The sequence below is a fragment of the Amphiura filiformis genome, chromosome 6, assembly GCF_039555335.1.
Source record: "Amphiura filiformis chromosome 6, Afil_fr2py, whole genome shotgun sequence".
Lineage (NCBI taxonomy): Eukaryota > Metazoa > Echinodermata > Ophiuroidea > Amphilepidida > Amphiuridae > Amphiura > Amphiura filiformis.
Window position 1 is genome coordinate 57,010,449 of NC_092633.1, and position 15,404 is coordinate 57,025,852.

Sequence of the window (15,404 nt, forward strand, 5' to 3'; positions counted from 1 at the left end):
GATAGTCTATGTTTGCATTGCATTACACACTCAGCTTCATCATGACTGAAATAAAACAGGAAGTGAGTGCGCATGTTATGTGTGGCTGATCATACTGATGGCGCTATCAGGTGCTCTGATGTGATGCAGGCAAGTGGAGACAGATGGTCACTGTAAACATTACAAAATGCCAGAAAACTTATCAGGTTTGAAAAAAAATTTAACCAATTTCATATTTATTGTAATATCGTAGATTATGGCTTTTAAGGGCCAACAAAATTTGGAGGTATGAGAGAAGAATAGTCCAGCCAAAGTTAGTACGAAAATGTCATACCGATAAATGATGTGTCTGTTTTGCCCGTTATTTAAGTTTGTGTTGCGAACTAAGCCAAAGTAAGTTTTGACTCACCATCACTAAATTGCAACAGAATTTTTTCATCACTATGACTATGAGTGACATGTCCGCTGAACACCGTAGAAAGGTAGAAACGGGGGTAGAAATAGAATAGTCATAGGCCTAGGGTCAAATTTCAAATGGCTCCAATCATTTTAAACACTAGGCCTATAATAGGCCTACCAAATTTCCTCTAGTCATAAGGTTTCAGGAAAAGCGGCCATATTATCTGGGATGTACCGTCACGTACGGTTCTTGAGTTAGGGGCCTATAGGCTTTGAAGCAAACAAAGGTCAAATGTTGGGCTCCACAACGGTCAAAAACTAAATATTGTCTGATTTTAACCAAAATGGTATCAAATTGTTTGTCTTGCAAATGCAATATTTGCCCAATTTAGGGTTTAATTACATAGGTATATCAAAAAGGTCATGGTCAATAGAGATTAAATTTAGACCATTTTTAAGGCGATATAATACCCTGATTTTCATCAGTACCCCTCTTCTTTTTTTTCTTGCAAATTTATAAAGTACAAATATGTTCATCACCTCATGTCATGAACTTATAAAATACATCTACATACAAAGTGTTTTTAAACCATTTTAGTAAGTCATTTTAGCCCTAGTATATTTTTTGTTTACTGTATCCTAGTAACTGAGATGTGTGTTTCATAACAAACCATAATTTATTCTATTGAACATGCCCAAGTAGAATACATGAAAAGAATACATTAAATCCTTTGTTATAGCCTACTATCTATAGAAATGTACTCACTGATTATAACACTGAATAAATTAAATACGCCTAATCTCTTCCACATAGACAATTTAATACTACACCATTTATGTATCTTCTAAATGTGTTGTTAGGAAAAGAGATTAAAAAAGGCTATAAGGTCATCAAAGGTCAGGTTATAGGTCAATTGGTTCAGGTCAAATTCAGGCATCAATTTTGAATACATGTGATAGTCTGTGATATCATACATGTCATAATGAGGCATCAATTTTGATATTTTGTCTGTTACTGGATATATAATGGAAATGTGTGAGGTGGATATACTAAAATACCTTGGGATGTAAATGGGGAGTACAATTTAGATTGCCTAGTTGAGATGGAGTGGGCAAATAAATATTTAAATAGTTACCAAAATCACAAAAATGAAGCTTACGGAAAACTACCTAATATGGTGGTATAGGTGACAAAAAATACAATCTTTTTCAACATTGCTGTAGTGTGGTTGTGGTAACCTGTTACCTATGGCTTAATTAAGTTTCAGTGAAATAGTGTCGCAAGTTCAAAATACAAAATATAGCTCAACATTGAAAATAGAAGCATTTTAACCGGTTCGCTTTTTTTGATAGTTGTGGAGCACCAAGTTCATGAAGTCATAAAAGAGATCAGGGACCACTTATTCCCATTTTACATATCAACATTATTTCCCTAATGTGTTAGCAACATATATCCAAAATTTTAACGAAATCCGTTGATAGTAAGCTTTCCAAAATGAAGTGAATTTAAAACATCAGTGATGTACCACTTTTTGGCTTATACCATTAGAAGTATGTACGCGTCATTGATACTGATGCCACCAATTGAACGAGAAGATTTGCCCCTTCATTTTGCATACCACTTTGTCCAATTTCTTTTTCTCATTTCTTCACAAAATGCAAAAAAATGCAAAAAAAATGCAATGGGTGTAGTACCCCCTTAAGGAGATCGGAGTATGTTTTCTTTTGAGGTTGACCCATGTGGAGCCATGATTTGACCTTTGACCATTTGCTTTAAATAACTTGAGAACCGTACATCACAGATATGACAATATTCTTTTTCTGAATCCTTATGACTAGAGGAATACTTCCGTCTCGTTTTTAAAAAGATTGAAGCAATTTTGAAATTTGACCCCTGTATAACCTATCGAGCTATCCTCACCAAAAAGTACCTTTCGATTTCAGACAATTTTAGCCCCAAATGAAGGTGAATGTAAAAGGCCAGTTTTATCATATTTCGGTCCAAAACAGGGTGTTTTCAGGCTAAAAGAAACATGCATGCATAGGGCAATTTTGGGGGCCCCAAATTTTGGGGCCCTGGGCCCGAGCCCATCTGACGCAATGATAAATCTGGCCCTGCCTGTAGCAAAATATTGTGAAAGGCTTACGTGTATCTCAAACAGCTTGATTTTTGAGTTGATTGACAGGAATGGGCTTTTCCAAAGGCATTCCAGTTTCCAGGAAACTGCCCAGGCAGTTTTGGTTTTTTGTATTTTTTTTTCTCTTTAGGTCTCCAACACAGGAACACATCATGGAAACCAAAGACTTCATGTGCTGGCTCAGGGAGGGGGGATGAGGTTGAAATTTTTTTCTTGAAGTACCGTATAGGGAATCCAGCACCTCTTGGCGACAGAATAAGTTTATAATACAAATGCCCGTGAAAAAATATGGTGCAAAAGTGGAACAAATTGGCACTTTTGGGGCTAAAATGGTTTGATTGGTCACCCCAGGTTAAATAATAAATAAATAAATAAAATGGCCAAATATGAGGTTAATTTGTTCAGAAATCCACATACAGGTGTCAACATTGTGGTGTGGGGATGATTGTATGGACCATCCCCTGGCAAAATATTTGGGGATTTACCCCCCCACCCGATCCCCCAGGATATGCCTATGGACCTAGATCTGTTGCTTCAGTTGGAGTCCTATATAGTATGATGTGACTGAGTTAGCAGTCTTGAAGATTGGAATAGAACAATGTCATTATCAGCTAAATCCAGACCATATCTACCAAAGATAGCAATTAATGTGATGCTATCTACCAAAGATAGCAATTAATGTGATGTTATCTACCAAAGATAGCAATTAATGTGATGTTATCTACCAAAGGTAGCAATTAATGTGATGCTATCTACCAAAGATAGCAATTAATGTGATGTTATCTACCAAAGATAGCGATTAATGTGATGCTATCTACCAAAGATAGCAATTATTGTGATGCTATCTACCAAAAATAGCAATTAATGTGATGCTAGCAAAGATAGCAATTAATGTGATGCTATCTACCAAAGATAGCAATTAATGTGATGGTATCTACCAAAGATAGCAATTAATGTGATGTTATCTACCAAAGATAGCAATTAATGTGATGTTATCTACCAAAGATAGCAATTAATGTGATGCCATCTACCAAAGATAGCAATTAATGTGATGTTATCTACCAAAGATAGCAATTAATGTGATGTTATCTACCAAAGATAGCAATTAATGTGATGTTATCTACCAAAGATAGCAATTAATGTGATGCTATCTACCAAAGATAGCAATTAATGTGATGCATTCTGTATTCTTTGAAGCTTGTTAAGATCTTTGCCCGGAAGACCATACAGAATGCTGTTACAATAATGTCTAATCTAGAAGTTATGAAAGCGTGAACGCCTGAACGGCATAACTTCCCAATTCTATGAATGGCATAAGAGGCATTCCTACAGATGTTGTTGACATGACTACTCAATGGTAAGACTGCTGTCCAGAATGACACCGAGGTTGCGAACTTCCTCAGATGGAGTAATTGAAGAAGTTCCAATTGTAATGTCAATGTTGGATACTCTCTTGGAAAACCGAGAGGTGATGTGCAACAGCTCGGTTTTAGTGTCATTTAACATTAACTTGTTGGCAAGCATCCACTTACGTATGTCCTCAATGCACTTCTCGAGCTTAGCCAAGGCACTTGCGCGATTTGATGGTTTCATTACATTACATACATTACATTACATACAAGGCATTTATAGGGTGCCATTTCATAAAGACCACGGCGCCAAGATGGAACACAAAATATTTGAAAGGCAAAATAAAACAGCAAACTGAAACAAAGCCACCAGATTATTGTGGGAACAGGAAGGTTTTGAGACCTTTCTTGAAACTTGGCAGAGAAACAGCAGTACGGAGTTCAGATGGAAGTGGTTCCAGAGTGCAGGTGCGGTGAGAGAAAACTCTTGTCGAAAGCTGATTGCAGGCCTTTAGGGTTGAATTTTGGTACAGAGAGACGTGTAGTGTCTGTTGCAGAACGCAAGCTGAGACAAGTTTGGTTATACAATGAAATTGATTCAATGAGATAATTTGGTCCATATCCATGCAGACATTTGAACACATAGAGCATGATCTTATATAAAATTCATTACAACATAGAGTTGTGTGTCGTCGGCATAGGAAATACTTGCAAGTCCATAATGATTATCAATGATTTCCTGGATAGGTGAAGAATAGATGACAAATAGTTCAGGTCCTACGACGGAGCCTTGAGGTCATTATCCTTGATGTAACCTTGGAGCTGATTGCTGCACGTTCAATGACTTTCCCGAGAAACGGTAGATTCGACACTGGGCGAAAGTTCTTTAAGTCATCCACATCAAGACTAGGCTTTTTCAGTAAAGGAGTCACAAGTGCTTCCTTTAAGCAATCTGGAATTACACCAGATTGTAGTGATGTGTTCACGATATCAGTTATGGATGGTAACAAGTCAGGTAAGTATTCTTTAATCAGCTGAGCTGGTAACTACCATTGAGATAGCTATTAATGTGATTCTCTCTACCAAAGTTAGCAACTAATGTAAAACTATCTACTGATGATAGTAATTAATGTGATGCTATCTACCAAAGATATCAATTAATGTGATGATATCTACTAAAGATATCAATTAATGTGATGATATCTACTAAAGATATCAATTAATGTGATGATATCTACTAAAGATGGCGATTAATGTGATGATATCTACCAAAGATAGCAATTTATGTGATGTTATCTACCAAAGATAACAATTTATATAAGTGATGCTAACTACTAAAGATATCAATTAATGTGATGATATCTACTAAAGATAGCAATTAATGTGATGATATCTACTACAGATAGCAATATTGTAATGCTACTACCCAATATATCAATTAGTGTGACGCTATCTACTGAAGATAGCAATTAATGTGATGCTAACTACCATTGAGATGGCAATTAATGTGATTCTAACTACTAAATATAGGTTTAATTTGATGCTGTCTATCAAAGATAGCAGTTAATGCGATGCTATCTACCAAAGTTAGCAATTTATGTGATGTTATCTACCAAAGATAACAATTAATGTGATGCTATCTACTAAAGATAGCGATTAATGTGATGCTATCTACTAAAGATAGCAATTAATATGATGTTATCTACCAAAGATAGCAATTAATGTGATGTTATCTACTAAAGATATCAATTAATGTGATGCTATCTACTAAAGATATCAATTAATGTGATGATATCTACTAAAGATAGCAATTAATGTGATGCTATCTACTAAAGATAGCAATATTGTAATGCTGCTACCCAATATATCAATAATGTGATTCTAACTACTAAAGATAGGTTTAATTTGATGCTAACTACTGGAGATAGCTTTAATTTGGTGCTATCTACCAAAGATAGCAATTAATGTGATGCTATCTATCAAAGATAGCAATTAATGTGATGCTGTCTACCAAAGATAGCAATTAATGTGATGTTGTCTACCAAAGATAGCAATTAATGTGATGTTATCTACCAAAGATAGTATTAGTGTGATGCTAACTACTGGAGATAGCTTTAATTTGGTGTTATCTACCAAAGATAGCAATCAATGTGATGCTATCTACCAAAGATAGCAATTATTGTGATGCTATCTACCAAAGATAGCGATTAATGTGATGCTATCTACTAAAGATAGCAATTAATGTGATGCTATCTACCAAAGATAGCGATTAATGTGATGCTATCTACCAAAGATAGCAATTATTGTGATGCTATCTACCAAAGATAGCAATTAATATGATGTTATCTACCAAAGATAGCTATTAGTGTGATGCTAACTTCTGGGGATAGCTTTAATTTTGTGCTATCTACCAAAGATAGCAATTAATGTGATGCTATCTACCAAAGATAGCAATCATATGATATTATCTAACAAAGATAGCTATTAGTGTGATGCTAACTATTGGGGATAGCTTTAATTTGGTGCTATCTACCAAAGATAGCAATTAATGTGATGCTATCTACCAAAGATAGCAATTAATGTGATGCTGTCTACCAAAGATAGCAATTTATGTGATGTTATCTACCAAAGATAGCAATTTATCTGATGCTATCTACCAAAGATAGCTATTAATGTGATGCTATCTACCAAAGATGACAATTAATGTGATGCTAACCTCTAAAGATAGCTTTAAGTTGATGTTATCTACCAAAGATAGCTATTAATGTGATGCTGTCTGCCAAAGACAGCAATTAATGTGATGCTATCTACTAAAAATGGCAATTAATGTTATGCTATCTACTGAGATAGTAATTAATGTGATGCAAACTACCAAAGATAGCAATAAGTGTGATGCTATCTACCAAAGAAAGCAATTAATGTGATGCTTTCTGCCAAAGATGGCAATTAATGTGATGCTATCTACTAAAGATAGTAATTAATGTTATGCTATCTACTAAAGATAGCAATTAATGTGATGCTATCTACTAAATATAGCAATTATTGTGATGCTATCTACTAAAGATAGTAATTAATGTGATGCTATCTACTGAAGATAGCAATTAATGTGATGCTATCTACTAAAGATAGTAATTAATGTTATGCTATCTACTAAAGATAGTAATTAATGTTATGCTATAATAATAATAAAAAGAAGAAGAATAAGAAGAAATTTATTAAAAGCGCACCATGCACACCAAGCGGCCTCTAGGCACCATGGACATAATAATGAAAATAATACAGCATTTATAAAAAGTACCAAACTTATCAATATACAAAATATGAATTTAACTTAAAAATTAAACAAATAAAAACTATGCAAAAAAAGCAGAGCAGGCAAAAAAGCAGCCCAGCTGCACATCTAGCCTGCTGTACATCTATAAAAGGAGGCCAGCTGCTATCTACTGAAGATAGTAATTTGTGTGATGTTATCTACCAAAGATAGCAATAAGTGTGATGCTATCTACTAATATAGCAATTATTGTGATGCTATCTACTAAAGATAGTAATTAATGTGATGATATCTACTAAAGATAGCAATTAATGTGATGATATCTACTAAAGATAGTAATTAATGTTATGCTATCTACTAAAGATAGTAATTAATGTTATGCTATAATAATAATAAAAAGAAGAAGAAGAAGAAGAAATTTATTAAAAGCGCACCATGCACACCAAGCGGCCTCTAGGCACCATGGACATAATAATGAAAATAATACAGCATTTATAAAAAGTACCAAACTTATCAATATACAAAATATGAATTTAACTTAAAAATTAAACAAATAAAAACTATGCAAAAAAGCAGAGCAGGCAAAAAAGCAGCCCAGCTGCACATCTAGCCTGCTGTACATCTATAAAAGGAGGCCAGCTGCTATCTACTGAAGATAGTAATTTGTGTGATGTTATCTACCAAAGATAGCAATAAGTGTGATGCTATCTACTAATATAGCAATTATTGTGATGCTATCTACTAAAGATAGTAATTAATGTGATGCTATCTACTGAAGATAGCAATTAATGTGATGCTATACTAAATATAGCTATTCAATGCTGTTCTAGCATACCAGCGCATCACAAAAAGCAGCGTTTTTGAATAACACTGAAATCAAATGTCACTATCACATAAAATAGGTGTAACTGTAATTAAAAGTCATATGCTGGTATGGGAGATCATAAAAAATTCTATCCTTTCTATTATAGTCATGATTATGCTGGTATGTAAGAACAAAAGGCAACTGCAGCTATACGGTAGTGTTGTAAAAACTATAGCATATCACAATAATTAGTGCAATATTTCATTAAATTACCTTCAGTATCAAAGGCTTTCAAGAATAAAGAGATCGAGTTTATCCATAGATTATGAAGTGCAACTCATTTTTTCACATTTTTTTTATTGTTTACATTGGTTAATGTGTGGGAATTCCCAATTGTTACTTCTATTTCAGCGTGTTAATAACTATTATTGCTAAAGCACCCAAGTGACTGACGGGCGGGTTGAAGGGGAGTATGACATAGCGGTGTTTGCAGTAAAATATTGAGACAATGCTGACACACAAGAGGAATGGTATGGTTTCTTTATAGAAGATCCCAAGGCTAGATATTATGGCTGTTTATACCGCTGATGTGTGATAACCACTTTTATCTGGGGTGCCCTCAATTTAAGGCTAAATTTTACGTAAGCTGTACCTATTGATTTATTCCTGAAATTTATCAGAACTTATTTTATGAATGAGTTTGCAGTGCTATGAGCGGGGCTATGAGTGCATAGTGCATTGTAAGTGTAAAATGCTATAACTATTATAGGTTTACATGTTATTACATGCACATAGATCGTAGACAGCCAGTAGCGGTGCGGGGAATTTTTTTCGGGGGGCATTGAGGGGGGCGCAATTGCTCAAAATTGCCATAAAAAGTGGAAATTTTCGTAATTTTGGGTTTTATATTTACTGGGGGAAACAGGGGGGGGGGGCAAGAGTTTCTACTGGGGGCATTTCTCCCCATGCCTCCCCCCTGGCACCGCCACCTGCATTATTTTGTTTATCAGTTTATGGCTATTAAAAACTGAAAAGCATTATGACTCCTGTTATCCCTTGATGTGGCTGGGTACAATGTAGGTTGGACTCTTAATCTTTGAAACCCTAATTTGAATCAACAGCTTGTCATTGAACTGTAACTGAACTGCGCCACCAGCTATTTTATAGCCTGCCTGCCCATATGTTTGTGCATTACTAGTATTCCAGGGTAGTGGCAAAGAGTAAGTAAAGGAATCAATATCAAGGAGAAAAGGTCACATGCAGGGCTATGTGTTTACTGTTTGATAGTAATTGAGACTGGGTCAACTCTGGGTAGGCTATACATGTATGGTGAAACACAAAGTTAAGCTTGCTGCATATATCCTGCATCAAACTGAATAAAAGCTGTGATTTTCGTATCACCATGACTGCTACTAGGAAAGATGTTGTTATTGTTGGTGCTGGAATCAGTGGTGAGTAAAAAGATATTTTATTTATTTGCATTGTGTGCATTTGCATAGTGCCACCCAATATAGCCAGTGCTACAGTACATCTAATGCTATTAAATTTAACTCGGCTCAGCTAGCTGAATACAGATGTACAATGCATACATTGGTGCAATGTATCTTCTGTACAAATACAAACAATAATAAAAAGCCAAAATTTGGCTTTTGTGTTTGTTTGTTTGTTTAAACGGTGGCTCCGTGTGGAGACACGCTTGGGTCCTGATGGGACCAGGCTTAATCTATACATTCCATTCCAGGAAGGGTTTTTATTTTTTGGATATGTTTGGATAAAAAAGTTTTATTGTTTAGGCCAAATAAAAACAAAAATAATTTATTCAGCCCCCTAATTGCTGGTACCCTAATAGATACTGCACAAAAACAGATGTTGGCTACCTCCGTGACCAGAGTTGTTTTGTTTGTGTTTTTGCTGTTGTTGTTTTTGTTTGTTTTGTTTTTTGTTTTTTTTTCTATTCTACAATACTTCCTCTTTGGGTTGACAAAATAATTTTCAAAAATGTATGGCTAAAATATATTACTAACATTTTCATAACATTGTTAAAATGTCATTGTATTTGGGGTTTTAACGATTTTATGTTCATATCATCCAACATTTAAATAATATTAAACAATTTTATTCAAAACATGTTTAAAACATGTTTATAAATGTGATAACATTTTTATGTTTGCTGGGCTGATACTGTCAGTATTTCCTTGAACCAAATTGCATGGCACATATGCAGCAAATGTGAGCTAAACAGGAAATGAATGTGATATTAAATACCAAAAGTGAGCTTTCAGTCCCAACACAATTGTAGCGTTAAACTATTTGTGTAAAACTAGTATCATTATTTTTTGCAACAAGTTTTTGAACATAACATTTAGCTTCCTCATACAACAGCAGCAGCAACAAAGAAAAAAATTATAATGTAGATAAAATTGTCAATCATCACCACGTTGTATAGATAGTTTTATTTCAATCTCTAGCGACCCCTTCCGGGGTATGAGAGATACAAAGTACATTATGTAAAGCATAGAGAGCTCTGAGGAAAAATATGATAATAAAGAGCTCTTTGTCATAGTAGCAATGGTGCTTAGCAAATTATGATTAACATTTTAAAATTTTTACTTATATAGAATATAAAATGTAATATTCAACTATTTTAGTATGTACAGACAGATTAATATTAAAAAGAAACACACTTTAAATTTAAATAAAAATAAAGAAGAAAGTTACCTGATATTTCAGTTAACTTTACATCCAGAACTTGGATAAATTTACAAAGATTCTTTAGCACAGTGATGTTTTTGAGTTTAAAAGTTCTAACATTTTTTTAAATATTTGGATGAAAAGTATGCACTAATGCATCTAGCTCTATCTAAAAAGAATTGCAGCTAAACAATTGCAGCTTCCTGGCACAAATGACAGATTTTATCATTATCATCATTTATATTAAATCCATATTTGTTATTTGACAGTCTAATGTTACTACAGTCTAATGTTACTACATCTTATAACAAAGTTTTAATCTAGGTTTAAGAGATATTGTTCAAATGAATGATCTACTTTGAAAACTCTATTTGTTGGAATTTTTCTCATGTAGAACCTTAAAATAAGCTATAAAGTTCAGTAATATTTATGACCTTATCTCCCGGGGGGGAGGCACTCAACTTAGGAAGTGACGGTATGTGCCTGTCAATAGGCCCCCTCTTTTGAAGTCGACTATACCCGATGACCCCCTTTTTTTTAAAGCCATACCCGATGACCCCCCTTTTTTTTAGTTGCGGCTACCCAATGACCCCTTTTTTTGGTTGCGGCTACCCAATGACCCCTTTTTTCTAGAATAGCATCATCAAAATGCAACAAAAATGCGAAACTGTCAAATTTTGCTTCATTTTTTCAAAATTATGCGAAATTTTCAAAATTTTGCTCCATTTTTTCAAAATTTTCTACCCGATGACCCTTTTTTAAAAATCTTATACTCGATGACCCCCTTTTTTCAAAATATTGTACCCAATGACCCCCTTTTTTATTTTGTTTGTACCCAATGACCCCTTTTTTTAAATATCTCTTTGTACCCGATAGGCCCCTACTTGGCGACTCCGGTAGGCACATACCCGTCACTTCCAAAGTTGAGTGCCCCCCGGCCTTATCTGCTCCAGAAATTGACCACTCTTTTTGCAATGCACAACTTGTCATTGAAAACCTCCATTAACCAGACTTGCTTGTCAATATCATTGAGTCCAATGCCTGCGCTAACCAAACTAATCTAAAACCACATTGGTCAAGCAAATCTTTGACCTTACCAATCCAACTGAAGTTGTTGGAATTTTTCTCATCTAGAACCTTTATGAAGCTATTAAGTCGAAAGTAATATTTATGATCTTATCTGCTCCAGAAATTGACCACTCTTTTTGCAATTTATGCTGTGAAGTTTAAACTTTCCAACTTCCTCGTAAATCATGCAATTGGTTTTACTCCAAGGAGTCTTGCCATAAAGTAAAATTGGAAAAACTAAATTATTAAACAATTTGGAAGTAATATGGACTGGTAGTAGAAGCAAAGTATCCTTTGGCCTGAGTAACTTGTTTATTGATCATGTTGATTGCCTTTTTAAATTTTCCATTGAAGTTAAAAGTGCCCAGATATGTATAGTCATCACAAACTTGGATTTCATCATTTTCAAAAATAAATTTAGGTTTTCGCCTAGTTTTCCCACGTGAGAAAATAACAATTTTGGTCACAGATGCATTTATCGTTAGATCCCATGTTTTGCAATAATTTTAAAGGGAATTTAGAGCATTTTGAAGATCCGCTACACTCTCAGCTAGAATGTATGAGTCCTCATACAATTAATTAAATTGATAGGAACATGTAGAACTGGTTCCAATTCATGGCATGGTTGCTAGGCAGCCTTTGAGCATGTGGCACAAGAGCTGAGGGATTTTGTAATGCCAGCACTCAGCACTAAAAAAGTGCTAAGAAATTTGTGATGAGCTCTGCAATATGACACCAAACTAGAGTAAAAAGAAATTGAAACAATGGAGAAATAATAACTGAATGAAGTTTAAGTATCTGTGATGAAATTTGTTGCAATCTGAAAAGTTGCACCATTTTTACTGTGTTGAAAAGATTTGCTTTAATTTATAATGAAACTCAAGTTGAAAAGACTGGTCAGTGCGGGTTCTATTTAAACAAGCCAAGATACATCTAATTTGATACTACCTTTTAAATAACTATTTGAAACCTGGCATATTTGTAATGTTTACAGCTTATTGCAATTGTCCTAACTTACACCTAGTTGGAACCAACCAAATATGTTGTGTTTGCACTAAATTGTAGGAAAACGGAGCAACTTTGTTATATTATCGCAATTCGCAGCAATGCGTCTATAGTGTCCTATATAGAGGTCAATATGGTTAAATGGTCAAGAAATATCTCTAGGTGATGTTTCTGTCATTTTGCCGCCCTATTTCAGCCTAAAATGTATGGGATTTTGTAAACCTTCCTGACATTTATTACCAATTTCAATTTCATTATTTGTGTGAAAGAATATAGTAAAATAAAATTTGAAGGAACACGGAAACTAACAACAGACATGCAGATATTCAGTAAAATTACTACAATTTTTGTCTGGAAGATGTGCAGACCTACCAACAACCCCTCACCCTTCTTGCTCATTTACAATTTTGACGTGTTTAAGGGATCTGGAATGAGCGTTTTGACAGTATTTTTTGTGGGACATGAGAGCACCTCAGACGTATCGAATTGCATTCTGAATACGAAACATGTCTTTCTGATATCAAATAATTTTCATGTTTTGAAATTCAAGATATAATACAAATTTTATGACAAATTATTAAAATTTGATATTTTTCAAATTTTTCATATATAACAGTCCTCGAAGTAAATTTTATAAATCTAATGATATATTTTAAAGTGTATGTAGCTGGGAGGAAAAGCTGACGATCAAGCTGACAAACCTAAATTGTTTTGGTGTTTTGGGGAAAAAATCCACATCTTCAATACGAAAGGTCAAAATTTTCAATTGATCTTCGGTTTTTCATCCCACGTACATACACTTTAAGTATAAATCATCAGATTTATAAAGTTTACTTCGAGTACTGAAAAATATCAAAAATATCAATTTTTAATGATTTGCCATAAAATGTGTATTATGTTGCAAATTTCAAAAAATCAAAATTATTTGATATCAGAAGGACATTCTTCGTATTCAGAATGCAATTCGATATGTCTGATGTGCTGTAATGTCTCACAATAAATATTGTCCAAACGTTCATACCCCTTCCCTTAATGAAAGAGAAAAAAGTAATGAATAAAGAGAGAAGATGAACAAGAAGTTGGGGGTTGGATTGGAACCAGAGACCCCTCGCATGCCACACACTAGGTCGCCCACCAGTATTGGTGTTCATCGCTGGCCCAGCCAAAGAATCCATATGACATAGGGTGATTGCTTTCAGCTGCAGTAGTATTTTGTAGTACGCGATGTAAAGGGTTAAGGGTGGGGTATGAGCGTTTGGACAGTATTTATTGTGGGACATTAGAGCACATCAGACATATCGAATTGCATTCTGAATACGAAGAATGTCCTTCTGATATCAAATAATTTTGATTTTTGAAATTTGCAATATAATACACATTTTATGGCAAATGATTAAAAATTGATATTTTTGATATTTAACAGTACTCTAAGTAAACTTTATAAATCTGATAATATGTACTTATTGTGTATGTAGGTGGGATGAAAAGCCGACGATCAATTGAAAATTTTGACCTTTCGTATTAAAGATATGGATTTTTTTCCCAAAACACCAAAAAAAATTGGGTCTTTTGGGGAAAAAATCCATATCTTCAATATGAAAGGTCAACATTTTCAATTGATCGTCGGCTTTTTCTCCCAGCTACATACACTTTAAGAATATATCATTAAATTTATAAAAATTACTTCGAGGACTGTTATATATCAAAGATGTGAAAAATATCAAATTTTAATAATTTGTCATAAAATTAATATCATATCGTGAATTTCAAAAAATGAAAATTATTTGATATCAGAAAGACATTCTTCGTATTCAGAATGCAATTCGATATGTCTGATGTGCTCTCATGTCCCACAAAAAATACTGTTGAAACGCTCAAAACGCTCATTCCAGATCCCTTAATGCTTGAAATATTCTATTTGAGATAGAATCAGCACACAGAAAATAAACAGGTGCAACTGTAGCATTTAGGATAGAATCAAGTTACGCTTCTTGTTTTCTTGTATCAACACCAATTCATCTGTATGTACCACAGGCTGGAAATGGATGAAAAAATCTCTTTAAAATCTTTGAAAGTATCAACTTTAAAAAAAATACATGACAGTAGCCAAATTGGCCATTGATAACTAATTCTGCTATAAGTGATCTGCCCAATCATTTTTTGCTGCAAAATGACACCCCCACCGCCACACATTACTGTGAGCTACATAAGTCTAATATTTATTAGCAACAAAGAGAAGTCTGCATGTAAAGATACAGATTGCTAATTAGGTCGAATACAAGATTTAACTTGCCAGGCCAGAAATAACCACTGAAAAACTGTGCAGGCCACACTTTTTATTTTTGAAGTTCACTATAATAAAGCCATTTTCAAATGATTTTGAAATAAATATTATTGTATTTTCTACCTATATTTGTTTGCATTTGTAAGTTTCTACATGTGATATGTGATTGTATGAGTCTGTGATCCCTGTTCCATATTGTGCACTGTGAATCCCTAGCTGTAACACTTTTAAACATTTTCGGCATTTAGCCAATATTTTTATCAGTATCTTTATGTATCTTTTCAGAAAAAGGTTTGATATTTTGAAACCTATTCTCCTACACATCACACATCCAAAAGAAAACCAAAGGGATGGTGTTGATTTTATTTTTAATTTGTCTTGTGTAGGAGAATAGGTTTCAAAATATGAAACCAAA

At 34.1% G+C, this 15,404-nt stretch overlaps 1 protein-coding gene across 1 annotated transcript in view; it reads left to right on the forward strand.

Annotated features, from left to right (window-relative positions):
• The first annotated feature begins 9,139 nt into the window (after positions 1-9,139).
• Positions 9,140-15,404, forward strand: part of LOC140155698 (amine oxidase [flavin-containing] B-like) — a 48,783-nt gene continuing 42,518 nt past the window's right edge. Inside the window, 1 exon segment of the mRNA XM_072178630.1 lies at positions 9,140-9,392. Within this exon segment, the coding sequence (XP_072034731.1) occupies positions 9,344-9,392 (49 nt within the window). The 5' untranslated portion in view covers positions 9,140-9,343.